Consider the following 18,935-nt stretch of genomic DNA (forward strand, 5'->3'; position numbering starts at 1 on the left):
TATATGTTTTGCATGCTCATTAACACCAGGTAGTTATCAGAAACTCCTCACGCAGTGTAAAATGGACGGCTGATTCAGGGTTAACGTCAAATTGACAGTATTTCAGTCATATCAAGGCGGTGTACGAATTACATGGGATGGATTTGGTCTTCAGCCAAAAAAACACATTGCCAGTGTCAGGTAAGAGTACAGGTCATTTGAGGGCATTTGACACGTAGCTTATCATAAGTAGTTTCCCACGACACCACAGGTCAAATGTTATCATCCACAGAATGTATGCCTCGAAACAGACATTCGTATACAAGCCGTCAACCACGTCGATAATCGAAAGAATGCACAAATAAATGATTCCTCAAGGAAAACTCATTACCATAAAAAGATGCACATCTATATATAGTCCTACTGACACTACGTAATAATGACCTATTTTCGCATTAGTCTAATTTCACATCGAGGAAGTGGTGTGCACTGGGGACCCTCGATAAGGATTAAAATGTAGAAGCCTCGGCATGCTGGTTAAACTTTCTCGCGGAATGTCTGAACAAGGGAGATAACTATATGCAGCCACTTTCTTCCAAGGAGTATTTCACACCACAGTGAATTTGCAACAATACATATGTCTTCAATGTGATCTAATCGGCAAACGAAGCCTTTCTGACGATCTACAAGAATATAGTTTGCATGCATGTATTCCCAGAAAAGCCCAGCTTTTAGATGTTTAAACTATTAGCTATTCAGTATATATCACAAACACTCTTATGTTAATACAGCAACCTGCGGATGGTCGTGGGCTTCTCCCTGGCGGTGTACGGTTTCCTCCCACCATAATGCTGGCTGCCGTCCTATAAGTGAAATTTTCTGGACTACGGCGCAAATACCAATCAAATAAATCAATAAACAAAATAAGACGCAGGTGCAGAGCGCACGGATGTTGTTACAATCATCTTCAGTTCAAGGCCACGCTTGTAAATTATTTCTGGGTAAATCCTCTACGATATTTATTCCAAACAACAGAGACAATACGACCTGAAAGGCACACGCCATCCCATCCTGTCAGGAGCATATGTATGCTCTTAACAGTATGACCAGGGGTATATTTTGGATATACTTCATGTAATGCAAAATCCCGCTTCTCGACCTGAGTTTCCCTTCAAACTTGACGTCCATCCGTAGGTTGCTGGCAGACATCCCGCGTACAACCGGTGACGGAGCTAGCCTGAGCTGGACTTGAACTCACAACCGAGGACATTTAGACCTTGTGACATCATGAGGAATGGAGACCTATAGAATGGTAAACTATCACAAAAATGTGTTAACACATCCATTATTCCTATCATTTTCACGAGCTACAGCTTGATAGCTTGATATACAATGTGATTGCTTTTGTATCTCTTCGTATCAACACATCTTGTGATAAACTGGTCCCTTAGAGCCCGTGGGTGTATGGCTTTGTTATCACGGAATCTTCCGGCATGATTTCGCCAACAGTGGATTGACAAGAGCTCAACAGCAATCATAGTACACATACCTTCTGATATCACCGAATGAATTTTTATTCACAGATGTTTTAATATAACTGCATGTCTTTCTCTTCATGATATCCATTTGTGAAACTTGAATCCCTGTTGAATCCAGTATAATGATATCACCACTGACTTTCTTTTTGCTCCATTATATCCATCAACATGATCGAAATCCCTCTTTGTTATCGGACTTTATGACATCCATTATTATAGTTGAATCCATCATTATTATTGGATCTCAAGTATCCCCTTGTTGTCGTGTGATGACCAACACATCATGGCATTACAACATTGCTTGCAATGAACATGGCCCATAGTTGAGTCTGCACCACTGAAGTCACTGAAACCATTGATGTCATCGTAACCATTGATTTCATCAAAATCATCGGTGTTATTGAAATCATTGATGTCATCGAAATCATCGATATCATCGAAACCACTGATCTCATCGAAACCACTGATCTCATCGAAGCAATTCAAATTACCGTATGGCGTCCCTTGACATAACCGCGCCCCTATAGGATCACCCCACCGGGACTACACAGGAGGGGTGGACAGAGTGGAGTTGGGTAACTCCTGGAATATGTCGGGTTGGACATGCAGATCAAAGTAAGCATTTGCCCAGGTGTTGATGGCCAGGTTCAGTAGAAGAATAGATAGAATGTTCATGACAAAGCCGGCACTGGCCTGAAACAGAAACGAAGAGAATTCAGCGTAATCTAAATCATTCTCTATTGATTACAAATCCTAATTTTTATGTATTTTTGCGTGGGGCAAAATGGGTTTTATTTTTTTCCCGGCGTTTGTCTGTCTTGGCTGAATGTAAGAAGCTTTACACAAAAATGGTTTAGATAAAATTTTGTGCACAGACTGACCATGGGATAAGGACCAAATCGTTAAAAATTGGTGGTTTTGGATCGGTACATGGGTACCGGATTTGCGTCAAGCGCTTCTTCACTACTTCAATATTCACATGACACAGAATTGTGGATCATTGTCCCTCTGTTTGTAGAGTGGGAATTTCTCCGTACACGAACATGAACCTGGGTCCGAGGTTCCCACTCCCCAAGCCCTCTCCTGCTGATTGTTGTTTCACGCCGTAATCAAGAATACATGAACCTGGGTCAGAGGTTCCCACTCCCCAAGCCCTCTCCTGCTGATTGTTGTTTCACGCCGTAATCAAGAATATTTCACTTACATGGCAGTGGCTTGGTTTATGGTACACGTGACTTACACATTTCCTGCCATAAGGCTTGATGACAAATACATTCGTGAATCGGGTTAATGTATGGGCCTACAGCTTCTATTCTAATTCATAGTATTTATTCGAGAAAACATATGCAATCTTACCTAAATGAAAATGAAAAAGCAAAAAAGTGATTGAAAATGTACATTTCTGCCAATAAGGAATAAAATATTAGTTGCCGAAGGCATAAATCAATTCGTTTACTGTCTATATACTTAAACAGAGATCATGAAACTGTGATAAATGCAATTTACTCTGTAATGTAATTCGTTTGCTCTACCCACCATGTCAGTGACCTTGAGGTGACCATGAGAAAAAACTATGGCGTTCGGAGGGGTAGCAACAGGCAACATAAAGGCAAAGGAAGTGGCAACAACGGCGGACATCATAAAATACAATGGGTTCAATCCTAACACAAGGGCCTGGAAAAAAAGTAAAAATATTAATCAAATTAGACACACAGTAAATACCGATAGTAAAATTAGCAGTAGGCTTTGGATAAAGTGATCTGTAAGATTGACGACATCGGTCTAGCTCAGTATCATCGGGTTCTTTTTTGAATGGAATAGAAATGGTATTTAGGATGGCAATGTTTGGGAGGTTGCTTAGCAACATGCTCTCTTGGTAATTTTCAGGGAATTGTACGTACCAAATCCGCTAAGATAGGCAATAGTAGAGTGGCCGTTGCCAGGTTACTGGTGAACTCTGTTGCCATGCCAACAATGAACGTTAGGATGAGATTTGTGACCCAGGGGTCAAGGTTACTTAGTCCGGCCAGCTGATCTCCGACCCACCGTGATAAACCGGATTTCTGTGAGAAGGGGAAAAGTACACGATTCCTGAAGTATGACATAAATGTCAGTGTGAAATCAATTCACTTTTTCCAAATTGCAAGGTATGAGTGATTGACATTTAACATCGTACTCGAAAACAATTCAATACAACTTCATTCATTTTCATGGATGGAGAAGAAAGCGGTTCTTGGAGGGAAGCTCAAGAAACTGAGGGCATGTGGCGCCAAAATTTTCATCCGCTGACAGTTCTGGATATGTGTTTCATATATGTGAAAAGCCAGTGATCTCTCCGAACGGTCCTATACACTTACCTGACAACCATCGGCTAGAGCAAACCCCCCACCGAACAACAGAATAATGCCCCACGGCATTTTCTGGGTAACTGTGTTCCAGTCTAGTATAGGAGAATAGTCAGCTTCTGGACGACCTGATTACCGGTGGGCAAATAAAAAAAATACAACAATTCGTGTCTCAATCAAACTTGTGAAATCGGTTGTGATATTTTTTTAATTTAAGAAGATATACCGGAGATTTTTTGGGGGCACAATCAAACCAAGTTTTCTGTAGCTACCAAGAATTTACTTTCGAGATATATATCAAATTATCAAATTCGTACCTGTATATATTTTAGTGTTAAAATGATCTTAAAGCCACATGCATATAAGTTTTAGGAACTTTATTACCGATGTTAATTCAGTTGGATTTGCGCTGATCGATATCTTGTCGAAACTATCCGATTTATTGTCATATGTACAGCAAAATGATTCATCAGCAACTTTGATAAATTACTGTTATTCTATGTTAATCCATCAAAAAGATTACCTCGTGATTTTCTGCAGAAAAGGACTCTGGGAAACTGGTTGGGGAGGATGAAGAGAAGCAGAGCAACAAACATGGCTGGAGTTGAATCTTTGACATATCTATATGCAACAGAAAAGTGGATAACGTTGGCAAATGTTGTTCACTACATTGTTCATACTGTACAAGACGTGATATGAAAGGAAACAAAAAATAACAGATGACACCGAATAAAAATAAGCAAGCAAACGTTCAACAGTATGACACTGAATTGTAAAATTTGATTAGGCCTATACGCAGATGAGTGTAAAAGTTAAAAAGGCCACACGTATTTGTTTCAGAGATACAGTACATTTATGTATAAATGGTACCTGTATTTAAATCATGAAATCAGTTAAGTGTATCTATGTATGCTAATGGTTTTACGTCATACATTACAACTTTTCAGTTATAATGACAACGATGAATCATTTGCTGTGTGCGCATACTCTGTTTCTTCTTGTTGGTGCTCTCGCCTTTGATGTATCATGCCGAACGCATCAGACACGAATCCACCCCCTACCTGCCATTTACATTATACTGACACCAGGCCATCAAGTCATGTTTTCTTGATCTAACCTCTTGCTGGTTAAGCCTGGCAAGCAAGCGTGGAAACAAATCCCCTGACACAAAGCCTGGGCCGTAATGTTGCACTTGGTCCAGCTAATATTACTGGCCAAAGGACTATGATCTGGAGCGTAGCGCTTCATGAACACACCGCCAACAGACAAGGTCCACACGTGCAACGTATGTCCAACATATACATTGCCACTGAGAATTATTTGTTTGATCTAAAGAACCAACAGAAAAAAATCAGTCTTACCCGTCCTTGAAGAGTGCTCCCCATCCCGGGATAAAGACGGGATTTCTCGTTAACCAGAGAAGAGCGAGCAAGATGAATAGCACAAGGACTGTGATCTCGGCAGACCTGAATGGGAGGGAAAATGTGTATCAATTATCCACAGAGCATTTCTAATAAAAAAAACCCTACAGCATGGAGAAGAAACCCAGAGCAGAGTCGACAGTGTGATAGCTGGTAAATGGTCACACGTAACCAGTGAAATACGGCCTTTTGTCAATTTACAAGCAGGACTAAATATAAAAAAATAAAATTACTTTCAATATTTTAGATGTCACTGGTCTACAATTACTCGAAATACGAACCTATTGTAGCCAAATCATAAAAGATATTTACGTCATTGTCCCAAGCTTCTGATACTCTCCACGTATGATCCTTTTGACCTTTTGTCTTTGGTCCACTGAGACTTTGCGCCAGAACCTAAAGGCAACAGAAAAAAAAAATGTTTTACCCTCGTTTTGGTTTAATCTTGACCTGAATCTTATTGAATTTCTCGCTTGATCCTTAATCCACTGGACGTCTCGGTTGTACTTTTAAGCAGATTCGGGTGATTAAGTACATAAAGGTTAATTTCATTTTATTTCGGGACAAGCATTATGATGGAAAGAAACCGGGTAGAGGGAAAACCACGACCATCCGCAGATGGCTGACTGACCTTCCCACGTACATACAGGTTAATTCACCTACGTTTTACCGTGACATTTCTTCCCATGCCGTTCATCCAGTTTCTTGTATAATTTCCTATCAAAAAGACACGAGACATGACACCCCATCCAGTCATATTATACTGGCACCAAGCCAACCACTCTAGCCCACACCGAGCCAACCAGTCCGGTTTCCTTATTCTAAACACTCAGTGCTTAGCGCAAAGCGAGGCAGCGACAACTACCCGACCGGGATTTGTCTTCGAATCAAGTGCTTTAAGCAGTCGGGTGCTCTAAGCATTAGGCCTCCAAAGCGGTCCAGTATATGTATATATCTGTATATGCCCTGTAATGTCCGAACCACTGACGAACCTTTTGCGAAGAAAGAAAAGCAATATCCAGATCCAGGTGCAGAAGAAACAGAGGATTGACAACGGCAAAGCGAAGATCATCCAGTTTGTGTAGGTGATGGGCGATTGGGAACCGTACTTCTTAAATACTCTGTGTTCACAGAAGAAAATATATGGATGATGTGAGTGAAACAAGAAATATATGCAGCTCATATTGGTTGGAGATAAATTAATGGGTCATCACCAAACACTAGATGGTGCAAACGACCACACGAGCTTCGTCAATCACTTAGTGTCATCAGGGCATTGGGAGTAAGAGAAGCGGATTCTGCCAATGGCGAACTTCTAGAGTTTTAACTGAATTGAATTTTTTTTTCAAACTTTATGTAACTACAAGGTGTGTCAAGATCAAATCTTACAAAAAGTCATGACACAGCAGTCGCGTTCAGTACTCACATGTCAGCCTGCCCTTGGAGAACGAGGTTTGGTGGCGTCCCAGTCAGAGTGGCCAACCCTCCGACATTGGCGGCATAAGCTATCGATAACATCATCGCCTTACAGAGCCTTGGGTATTCCTCGTCTTCAGGGGTCAAGGAGCTGAAAGCGGACAGGGAAGATTTAAACTGTCCTCGAATCGAACTAGCGATTTTTTATGCACACCAGGGATATAATGTCCTTTTAAAATATTTTATTTCAACATTCATTTACAAATGCAAGGTGATAATAGTTTAGATGGAGTGTGATGATTTGGTGTTGGCAAGTGATATGGAAATATGGAATAAGACGAAGGAAAAAAATGTAATCTTCTTTTAAACATTTGTCAGAAATTGCCAACATGTTTTGATGTTGGCAAGTGATATGGAAATATGGAATAAGACGAAGGAAAAGAATTGAATCTTCTTTTAAACATTTGTAACAAATAGTCTGAATCTCATTTGAAAAATAGATATTTGGTAGAGATTCAAACAGCCATGTGCATAATCTCAGTTATAAGTGGATTATCTAAAACCATGCAGACAGATACAAATTAACACAATCGTTGGAGGTACATGTATTCGGTTATTTTTTCACCATTACTCAACCCTGAAGTCGCATTGGAAGTGTTCTGTCTCACGCCTATCCTGATAGTCTCACAAGATGCGTTGTTTCCGCGTGAGTTGTTGGACACTGTTGAGTTCTCATGCGACGCTAGCAAGTTGTTAGATATTACGAAAGTCCTATTCGAAGAAAAGTCACCATGTTAGAACTTAGATCTTGTGTTATTCAAAAAAAAAAAACATGCACAGGCACCAGTTATGATTGTATTAGCTGTATTAAAGAGCTGAGGTAAAATAAAATAAGTCCAGTATTAAACACGAAGCTATTATGTCATTCCAAACACAAAAATTTGCCTAAAATTAATTACAACACGTGAACAGAGCTGAAGCATACAGTATAAGTGGTGAAGTAAACGACAAAATATTCATTCAAGATTAGTAAAATGCATTTATAGCAGAGAAAGCATTATGCATGATTACCCATAATTGTCAGATTTCTCCTGCGTTTTTTCAGTATCGGAGTTATTCCCGGACTTCTGAAGTTCAGTGTCTGCATTCGTACCCTGGACTTCACCCAAAAGCGTATTGTTAACTTCGGGATCTAAAGCGGTACCTGAAAGATGCATCCAATACGTTCTTATTCCTCCCACCATAATCCTCGACGTCAATGTGGCGGTAACCATAATCATTCCTTCGTAATGATGACCGCCGTTGTATCAGTCCGTACGGCGTAAAACAACAATCAAATTAATAAGTACACAAATGAATAATTTCTCACTGCTTCCATTATTTCCAGCAAGTATCGTTCGTCGGCTCTGTCATGTGCGCTCTTACATGGAGTTCCCTGCAAACCGCATTGCTCCAGCCGGTATAACGTATGCCACAATTCATTGGGAAAAAAATGACTTGTTGTGAAAACATTCTGATTAAGTTTATTTCTTTTATTTATTTGATTGGTGTTTTACGCTATACTCAAGAATATTACACTTATAAGACGGCGGCCAACATTATGGCGGGAGGAAACCGCTCAAAGCCCGGACGAAACGCACGACCATCCGCAGGTTCTTGGAAGACCATCCCAAATGCGGTCAGAGAGGAAGCCAGCATGAGCTGGACTTGAACTCACAGCGACCGCATTGGTGAGAGGCTTCTGGGTCATTACGCTGCGCTAGCGCGCTAACCAACAGAGTCACGGAGGCCCCTTCATAAATAAAAGTTTATTTAAAAAGTTACTAAGCACCTCAGAAAAAATTTTATGGCCATTAATAAGTCTATGTTAACCCCTCTTCGGAAATAACTCAAGTTCCATTATCTGTTGTCTTTTCTTTTAAGTAGAATTTAAAAAAAGCAACAAAGCAGGCCCTTCGATACGTACCCCTGACTGAGCTTTGGTTGGCACGCAGCTCCATGAGGACAGCACTGGCGATAGGCACCATCATAGCGGAAGTTGCCGTGTTACTGATCCACATGGACAAGAGCCACGTGGGTAGCATCATACCCATTACTAACCTGTCAAGGGAAATGTCAGCCATTGAATGCATGATTCGTACTTAACAATTTTTCAGTCATATGACAAAGAAGAGTCATTAGATGTGTATACATAGACTGTGTCTTCTTGTGGCAGCTGCCGCAATGAAGTATCATGCCGAAGACACCAGACATGACACCCCACTCAGCTACATTATACAGACACTGGTATAATGTTTCCTATTCCTTTGTTTTAACCTCTCAGTGCTGAGCACTGCAAGAAGTACCACTTTTACAGCCTCTGGTATGACCCGACTCGATTCTGATCCCGGGTCTCTCGACTTCGAGGCAGACTTTAACCATTAGGCTACCGAAGTGGTGTCAACCACTGACGATTAGCAACTGTAGTCATATACATGTACATGACATGCATTAATTACCTCGGCATCAATTCCAACTTCCTTTCGGGTCATAGTGGGAAGGTCTGTCAGCAACTTGCGGATGGTCGTGGGTTTCCCTGGTCTTTTCCAGTTTCCTCCCTCTAAAATGCTGTCCGCCATCGTGTAAGTGAAATATTCTTGAGTGCGGCGTAAAACACCAGTCAAATAAATAAATAAATGATTTGCCAATATAAAGATCCGTGGCCTTAAGACAGAACTATCACCTTACAGTCACGTCATATGCCAATAATATCTGTTACATTTTATAGTTATTTCCCGGTAAGATCAAAGGTAAAATCCTGACGCCGCTAGTCGCCACCACATATTTTCAGGTTTACATACCATTTAGGATCAGCCCCAAAAACCATCAAAACGCGCAAGGCGATTCTTTTGTGAAGATTCAGCTTCTCTATTGCAATTGCCACCAATAATCCACCCAAATACAGCATAGATGTGTCCTTAGCGAATGTAAAAGAAAGGACAACACTTTACCAAATGACTTATTATGGCCATATTTAATAATATCCCGCATTAAATTTAAAAAGCATACTGATACCTATTTATTTTATCGATGCTATATATAACCGGGATATACCCCAAGTCAGTTTATTTAATTGTTTGTTTGACGTCGTATTCAACAATATTTCACTTATATGACGGCTGCCATTATTATGGCCTGGAGGAAACCGTCAGGGTCCGGGGAAAACCCAGTTCAAAGTAAGCAAAATCCCGCACACTGAAAACTTTGAGTGCTCCTCCGTCTTATACTTTTTAACCAAAGCTGAAACTACAACTGTTTCCGCTGTCGTTACATAAACCCTGCTTTGCCTTTCAGCAATGATTTAGCTTATTGCTTGCGAGAACCACAAAGATCTCGAACAAAACTACAGCCCTTCTGTTCATACTTCAACTGTATACCTCACTAAATGATTTTCTCACCTTGATATAGTTTCTGCAGACGTCCCCAGCGCTCATCACTCCCAGCAGCGGGAAGAGGATGGCCGGCAGAAGAGCAGTGGCCGCAAGAGGGATCATCTCTGATGTCCAGTACACGGCCATCAGCAACACCACGAACGCACAGCTGGCTTCCTGACAACACAGAATAAATGACTGGGACATAAGGCTATATATTATTTCAGATATCATGGCAAGAGGGAGTTTTATCTTGATTTGACTGATTCTTGAATAACTTCACACCAAAGAGGTTTTAACTTTTACTCAATGGCGGTCATTTTCATGAGTGGAGCGATTGAAAAACTTTTCCCATAAGTGACAAATGTGATATGCACATCTTGCTAGTGGAACTGTCACACAGGCGGCTGGTCAATGACGAAGGACCCCTTTCAACTCTTTTGACGAACTTTCCCACGTGACAAGTGGTCTTAACAAATGTTAGAGAAGGCAACTCGCCCAACTGACCGCCTATTGCCATCCAACACCACACAAGCAGTAAGACATGGGAATGTTTAATTTCCACTCAGAAAAGGCCTGGTTTGATTGATTGATTTATTTGGTTGTTGTTTTACGCCGTACTCAAGAATATTTCACTTATACGACGGCGGCCAGCATTATGATGGGAGAAAACCGGGCACAGCCCGGTGGAAACGCACGACCATCCGCAGTGAGAGGCTCCTGGGTCATTGCGCTGCGCGGCATGGTTTGAGCCCGGGTCCGTTGTGTCCTTGCAATCACAAGGGAATGGCCTTTAATCTCTCGATCACGACCAGGTTACAAAGACCTAAGTACTTATACAACTTGGCCTAGAAGAAAATAAATGTATGTACCATGATATTTAGTTAGTACAGTATTTGGCCTAAAATAAAATAAATGTGTGTTCTATGATATTTAATTAGTACAGTATTTGGCCTAAAATAAAATAAATGTGTGTACTATGATATTTAATTAGTACAGTATTTGGCCTAAAATAAAATTAATGTATGTACTATGATATTTAATTTGTATAGTATTTTTCACTATGTTTGTGCCATCATTAAGGATCCTTTTTTGCTCTATATGTATACCTAATTATCTTATTGCCTGTGCTTCTTGCAATTAATAACTCATATATAGGCCTAGTGCGCTTGCGCAGAACTCGCCACACGCGAGGTTAATCACATGACCATTTTCTCTTAGGCTACCAAAGCTTGCCCACATCCCAGATTATAACTCAGCTATAGGATTGAGCCTATGTATAATATTAGGTGTCACGAAGACCTACATAAAATTGACAAAACTTGTTGAAGTGTTTGTGACTGCCGAGGGTTTCAGTGTTTTAAAATAGTCACCTGGACTTGTTTGTCCCGCAGCAAAGAATTACCAGTCACGCGCACTTGACGTAGCTACATGTTTATATGTGACAACCGCCCTCTCATTTTATACCATGTAAAACCTGTTCGTAAATTCCTGTACCCATTGATACTATATAAGACTCTACTGTCACTTCTGTACGTTTATCACTGATTATAACACTAATGTAATGAAAGCAGACAATACTTTACGAATATCAGCAGGAGCCGCTCGCACAAAAGGATTGTGGCATAAGTTGATTGTAAATACAAGCGTCATGTCCGACATTCGTCCGACACTGTGCGGTGTTAGTGCGATGCGACAATAACGCTGGCAGCTGTCGTATACTAATAAGTGAGATATTCTTGACTTAGGCGTAAAACACCAATCAAATAAATAGTGCAATGTGTCGAACGACAAATAAACATCACCAGGGTATAAACAAGACGCCGGATTTCACCGGTTTTGTGTGACCATTTGCCAGGTTTGTCATGGCCTGATCGCCACTCTAATTTTGATCTCCATACTGCAGTATTTTACACTGTAAAAATACGGTATATAATAAACACAGGGAATAATCGTTACATACAATCCTGTAACAAATGACAACTGAAACCCACTTTAACCTTATTTGATTGCTGTTTTACTACTTTTACTTTCCGTCGACAATTTGTTTAACACCACAACAAATTAATTAAATGCCTCCATTTCGCTCGAACTTTGTATGTGACTTAGGTAAATGAAGGCGATATATTTATACAGGATGCACCAAGTTAAGCGAAACCTCCACGGAAAACGTATTTGTCGTCACGTTTGCTGAGATAAATACGGATCCAATACAGTTCCCTTCTAGGATGCATTCTATGTGTCCGTTGTTTCTATATATTTCAGATTAACGTTGTTTAAAACCCCGAAATATACATATAATAAGAACATGCTAGGCCTCTGAGTTGCCACTTTGTACTACTGTACTATACTTTAATAAGCTATTTATTTATTTGATTGTTGTTTAAACCAAACTTCAAAAATTTTCACTTATATTTTGATGACGGCCATTCTATGCCCGTGATAAACTGTTGTCCTTTGGCAAGTTACGGTTGAACTTTCCTACATGTGACGTACAGCCATTAACATCATTTAGATAAACGTAATGACCTAGGAGCCTCTCACAAATGCGGTCGTTGTGAGTTCAAGTCCAGCTCATGCTGGACTTCCTATCCGGCCATATGTGGGGAGGTCTGCCACAACCTGCGGATGGTCGTTCGCTGGCGCCGTATAAGCGAATCATACGAATAAAATAAATATAAATAAAAGACAAATGATCTTCAACAAACACTAGACTGCGCTATCAGCCACACAAGCATGGTTGTCCGCTTATTGTCGCCAAGCCCCCACAACTACAGCAAACATTCAGTGACGATCACACTAAGTTCATGTAAATAACGATGTCTTTTTGGTGCCATTCCATTTCATTTGAATTTTTTGGCAGTTTTCTGTATATGTTTGCTTGTTAGGCAACTTGTCAAACTGTTTATCAGAAAAGTTAGTTGATCGGTTTACACAGAAAATTAGTTTTTAGCGAAGAAAATTCTTTTTCACAATCGTAGGTTGTCATGGTAATGAAATGGGGATTTCCAACGCGGTGCAAAATAATTTCCTCGTAAACCACGATTTCCTATGTAAAAATATAATTTCCTTGTGAAAATTGATTTCCTTTGTGAAAAATATGACCACAAAACTGGAAAGGAATTTTCCTCTCTCACAAGTAATTTTCTGCGTAAACCAATCAACTAACTTTACTGCTAAACAGCTTGTTAAGCGGTCTAACTAGCAAGGAAATATATAGAAAACTGTCGAAGATTTCAAATGAAATTGCATAGGCTACCGTACGTAGTACATATATGACTATGTTATTATGAAATAAATGAGGTCATCTTATGTCATATCTGACCAGCCACACAAGGAACTCCACAAAGTAACCAGTCAGAGCTGTCTGTCATCAGTGCTTGGCAACCCGAGAGCAGTATACTGACATTTGCGACACATGTTAGCGACACGCGTCGTGTTTTCATGGTTACATCGGAGATCATAGTGGAAACAGATGTCGGCGCGTTCACCGATGAAAAAAAAATAATGTAGAAAATGTTATGACTTGGTAATGAGATACATATACTCGTACATCAGGCTTGCTCTATAGTATGTAAGCTCTGTCCTAGATTCGGCGCAACAGAAAGCCGGCTGTACAGGCATTGGGGAAACTCACACGAACCACCGCTGAAAGATATGTTGAAACAAAGAAGATATAAACACAGCGTCTGTTGAGAAATTCTAAAGCACGACTATAAGTGTGAGGTAACATTAAACGGTGAAAAATCTACAAGGTATCGCAAAATTAGCCAGTATGTGTCCTGTAGATACTAAATGGACGTCAGTAACGTTTGGGTACGTTGATAGCAGGGAGATTATCACTAAAAACTGTTCTATTGGGTTGAATCACTCTTGTGTATTTACGTAATGTTCTATACAGCAATGAATGCTGTAGCTTTAACATAACATTTTTTCTGGGAGGCTCAAGTCTTGATTGTTAGTGCAACACAGTCTTATTTTATGGAAATCCCTAAAAATAACAAGTTTTTTTTTTCAGGACGCTTTTAATGATATGAAGTATATCGTTTTTTGTTGCTATATGTGATGATATACGTCTCCTTGCGTCAAACGACGAAGTTTTCACCGACATTGCGCTCTGGTTGATTGGCCTAATAAAACGGCTTGTCTTGAGTCAGGCTGCTAGGATATTTTTACGTGTTTGTCTCAAGATTGTGTCACGTTTAGATAAACAATCTGTGTAAACAGGACCGAATTTTCTTATATGCTTACTTACGCGAAATCAAGCAAACCACTGTGATCATCCTTTGCGATGAAAACTGTTATCATCCTGTGGTGTAACCTAGCGCGTACAAGGAGATGATGCATTGCTGATTTCAAAAAGGTTTCATTGTTCGCATTGTAAAAAGCGTGTACTTAAAAAAAGCACATCATATCAAAATGACAGTATGTAGATGTACTTATACTTGCATCCAGTGAGTTGTGCCATAAAATAAACTCGACAACTTGCTAATTAAGATGGACACGCGGTAAATCAAACAAAATCTTTTTGAGTGTTTCAAAAGGTTTTCGTCAGCATTTCTACAATATTCTACCAAATGTGGTGGAAAAAGGTGTTCTAGAATGGTACACAAAAAGTTTCACAACAGGTTACAAAGATTTGTTCTACTTCACATAAATTACAGAAAAAGGTTACACCGAATGCCCCATGAGTTTCGCTGAATGTCAGAAGAAAAGCTTTCCCTGAATGGCATGCTAAACGGTTGCAAAGAATGTCTGAATAAAAAGTTTCACAAAACTGCAAAATGGTTTCACATGTCACACGGAGATATTTCACAAAATGTCGCACGTAAAAATTTCACACAAGGTGAAACCAAACCAAATATTACACAAGAAAGAGTTGTACAAAATGTGAAACAAGAGACGGTTCACAAGGTATTGCACAAAACCTTTCACAAGATGTCACAAACATGTGAGAAGATGTTGCACCGAAATGTAAATTACAGAACACCATCATTAAGGTTTTGCGGCATGCCCCTGGATAAGGGTTCTCAGGTATCGGATATACGATATTACAGGAAAAAGTATCTTCCTGGAAACTGAAATACATACGACGGCTGACCCAGTACTTATATATCAGAAGTCTGATAAATACTATATATACTGGTTGAATGGTAACCAATGAACTCTTTGAGACAAGAAAATGAAATCTCTTACTGATGTCTGGATGGTAAGTAGAATGGGTAACAGCACCAGGGGCGTGAAGACGATGACAATGGGTGCTCGGAGATACCAGAGGTCCTGAACGACCGTCCTCCATCTGCTCTCCTCCGCCATGATGGGTAGCGGGATGACTACGACCGACACATCAACCTGGAGAACGTAGGTTAGGTAGGACCAGTTAGCCTGTCACTCACAGACTATCACGCTGTAATACAGAACACTGTACAGAAGTGCTTACATATATGTACCTATATACAACATGCTTCTGGCTTAAACAGTGGGAAAACGCGGACTCAAAGCCTGACCTGGTTAAATTTCGTCTGACGGCCGTGACAGTCTGGAAAGATTCATGTGGTTCAAAGTGAACTTTATAAAGTCTGCCATCAAATCACGAACAACTGTTGTAGTCTGTGCCTGGGCAGGTCGTATACGCATCACCATCCAGGGTTTCGAAAGTTTCAAATCGAAGGTAGGCCCTATATACTGGCTCAAATAGGATATATGTACATGTATAGACCCTTACTGACCGGCTCAAGGAGAGAGTACATTTTATATACCATCACAAACATGGTGGATGTTCTCGTTCATTTCGACTGTATATACAGGTTTAAAGGGGGTGACAATGGCCGATTGGTTCAGCAAAGCCATATATACTAAATCAAACCTGATGGGTGTAATTGTTTTGCTATGGTGCATGTACTGGACGGTCCATGATGCATGCATTCATGCCCAAAGACGACACATTTACTAGCTGAAATAATGGATATCTGCAAGGCTCAGATAGGGTGGAGATTCCACTTAAAATAGGGTATAGTATTCCGCAAATTTTCCAACGAAATAAAAGGCTTGAATGTTGGAATATGGACTTACATGTATCTATCATCAGTTGCAGTATGCGTTTCATTTCATATCACCTTCCTTTCATATCATCCGTAAACGGGCTTCACGCTTCGCTTAGGCTGATCAGTCATCCGTGGAGAAGGGGGATCGAATTATATGCCTCTGATATCTAACGCCACAACGTTGTTTGTAGCACTCAGTAGCAGGAGCTAAAACATGTTAGGATGTGAGGAAAATTTCCCAGAGATTGTTGTTATGAGTATTGATAACTTCAGCATGGAAATCTGCACAGACTCAGCATGGGAATCTGCACAACCTCAGCGTGGGAGTCTGTACAGCCTCAGTGTGGGAATCTGCACAATCTCATCGTGGGAATCTGCACAACCTCAGCGTGGGCAACTGCACAACCTCACCGTAGGAATCTGTAAAACCTCAGTGTGGGAATCTGCACAACCTCACCGTAGGAATCTGTAAAGCCTCAGTGTGGGAATCTGCATAACCTCACCGTAGGAATCTGTAAAGCCTCAGTGTGGGAATCTGCACAACCTCACCGTAGGAATCTGTAAAGCCTCAGTGTGGGAATCTGCGCAACCTTAGCGTAGGAATCTGCAAAGTCTCAGTATGGGAACCTGCACAGCCTCGCCGTAGGAATCTGTAAAGCCTCAGTGTGGGAATCTGCACAACCTCACCGTAGGAATCTGTAAAGCCTCAGTGTGGGAATCTGTACAACTTCGCCGTAGGAATCTGTAAAGCCTCAGTGTGGGAATCTGTACAACCATAGTGTGGAATCTGCACAATGTCATCGTGGAAATCTGCACAACTTCAGTGTGGGAATCTGCACAACCTCACCGTAGGAATCTGTAAAGCCTCAGTGTGGGAATCTGCACAACCTTAGAGTGGAATCTGCACAATCTCATCGTGGGAACCTGCACAACTTCAGTGTGGGAATCTACACAACCTCACCGTAGGAATCTGTAAAGCCTCAGTGTGGGAATCTGCACAACCTTAGCGTGGAATCTGCACAATCTCATCGTGGGAATCTGCACAACTTCAGCGTGGGCAACTGCACAACCTCACCGTAGGAATCTGTAAAGCCTCAGTGTGGGAATCTGCACAACCTCACCGTAGGAATCTGCACAATCTCATCGTGGGAATCTGCACAGACTCAGCATGGGAATCTGCACAACCTCGCTGTAGGAATCTTTAAAGCCTCAGTGTGGGAATCTGCACAACCTTAGCGTGGAATCTGCACAACCTCAGCTTTGGATCACCATTCAGCAAAAACGTTTTTCGGAGTTGACTCCCTTGAATTAAGAATGTTTTTAATGTGATCTCTTGTGTGTTATCAGTAGATCAAACCTCGAATAAATTCAGCACATGCACACATAAAAAGTCCCATTTCAGTTATCGCGACGTCTGACAGTTCAAGAGAAATAAATTTCTATTCTATCAGCAAAATGTTCTCCAAAATTCCGCCCTCTGAACCACGATATCTTTTTAAACATTTGTTAATGCCCCCCCCCCCCCCCCCATCCCGCCCCAAACACACACACACACCCACACACACACACACACACACACGCACACACACACACACACACACACACACACAAAGCAGCAAAAAAACTCAAGTTGTCTTTTGTAAGTGTCAAGATTATATCAGCGTTCATTTAACTGGAGGACTGTCAACAATTTTACAAAAAAACTTCATTCTCGGATTTGGAAGGAATTACGTGCGCTGACTGATATTGGGCTAATGGACCAAACAATTAGAGTTTTCGGCTGGTCCGAATCATGACCCGGACTCGGGTGGTTTTCAAACATTGCTTCACTGTTGGTAGATAACAAAGAATTTGTCTCTTTGTATTGGTCGAAGAATTTACACACTTAGATGGAAATTGTCCTCTCTGAGTGCCTTCTATTGTTTTAATGCTACTGAATGTAAAATGTAATGAATGTAAAATGTAATGAATGTAAAGTAATGTAAAATGTAATGAATGTTAAATGTAATGACAACACAGCATTTTGAGTAATTCTAAACCAGTGACGTGTTAAACTGTAATTAACATCACTGCATTTATTAAACCTTATTGTGTTTAAGCTATGGTGTGAGGGGCGTGTACTTTGTTGCTGTGTTAGATCTGCATCCACCCTTCATCCGAAACAACTAAATTATTTGTTTTCTTTTCTGTCGAAGTCTCATGTATGACACGTATCGGGATAAAGGCCCCGATGTACCGTATATGAGGACGAACAATAGAGGCGGATAGCCATTACCACGCATGGCCGATTCCGGATGGTTCAACTCTGTGCAGTTGTTGGGCTTTGTTGTAGGAAAGGCTCCATCCAACACACAGCATGCAGGCTCATTGACGCCTGCCTGTTTTCTGCGAGACCTACACATCATGGCTGGACAAGACAAGCTTCCTGGGACACAGTTCGTGGAATGCAAAATCCCGCTTTTCAACTTGAATGTTCGTGAAAATTATAGAACTGACCCGTGAACACGAGTCTATATAATAATGTGCAGATCTCGCTCTATTGCGTGATTTCGCCTTACATGAATTACCTCCAGAGTAACTTCTTCAATTATGGGGGCATCAGGCAGCCAGGCCGACGTGTTGCAGGGTGGTGGTGTTATCGTTCAGCTGCTAGCCCACAGACTAGATGTCTCCTCGAGGATGATTAAGAAGGGGAGAGTGGATTCTGAATCAGATTCTACACCTGATCGATTTGTTTGTCGGTTGCCAGGGGTTCGAGCCACACAACAACCGCTGTCTTCGT

The 18,935-nt window shown here is 40.9% G+C and overlaps 1 protein-coding gene across 1 annotated transcript; it reads right to left on the reverse strand.

Annotated features, from left to right (window-relative positions):
* Positions 1 to 1,129: 1,129 nt before the first annotated feature.
* On the reverse strand, positions 1,130 to 15,605 carry LOC135477150 (solute carrier family 13 member 2-like). The gene is made up of 15 exons (XM_064757306.1): positions 15,306 to 15,605; positions 10,137 to 10,286; positions 9,540 to 9,655; positions 8,666 to 8,799; positions 7,771 to 7,903; positions 7,336 to 7,470; positions 6,710 to 6,850; positions 6,276 to 6,404; positions 5,596 to 5,679; positions 5,224 to 5,328; positions 4,386 to 4,483; positions 3,875 to 3,990; positions 3,419 to 3,580; positions 3,054 to 3,191; positions 1,130 to 2,210 (listed from the first exon to the last, which is right to left on the reverse strand). Exons 1-15 carry the CDS (start codon positions 15,423 to 15,425, stop codon positions 2,061 to 2,063), a joined length of 1,911 nt encoding a protein of 636 aa, XP_064613376.1. The 5' UTR covers positions 15,426 to 15,605; the 3' UTR covers positions 1,130 to 2,060.
* Between the last annotated feature and the right edge of the window lie 3,330 nt (positions 15,606 to 18,935).

The sequence above is a fragment of the Liolophura sinensis genome, chromosome 10, assembly GCF_032854445.1.
Source record: "Liolophura sinensis isolate JHLJ2023 chromosome 10, CUHK_Ljap_v2, whole genome shotgun sequence".
NCBI lineage: Eukaryota > Metazoa > Mollusca > Polyplacophora > Chitonida > Chitonidae > Liolophura > Liolophura sinensis.

Coding starts and splice junctions, on each gene's coding strand:
- LOC135477150 (XM_064757306.1), bottom strand. CDS start 15,425: ATGGCGGAGGAGAGCAGATGGAGGACGGTCGTTCAGGACCTCTGGTAT. Junction 7,471..7,770: donor GAGAAATCTGACAATTATGG/GTAATCATGCAT, acceptor TTCTTCGAATAG/GACTTTCGTAATATCTAACA. Junction 3,192..3,418: donor TGCCTATCTTAGCGGATTTG/GTACGTACAATT, acceptor CTTTTTTTCCAG/GCCCTTGTGTTAGGATTGAA.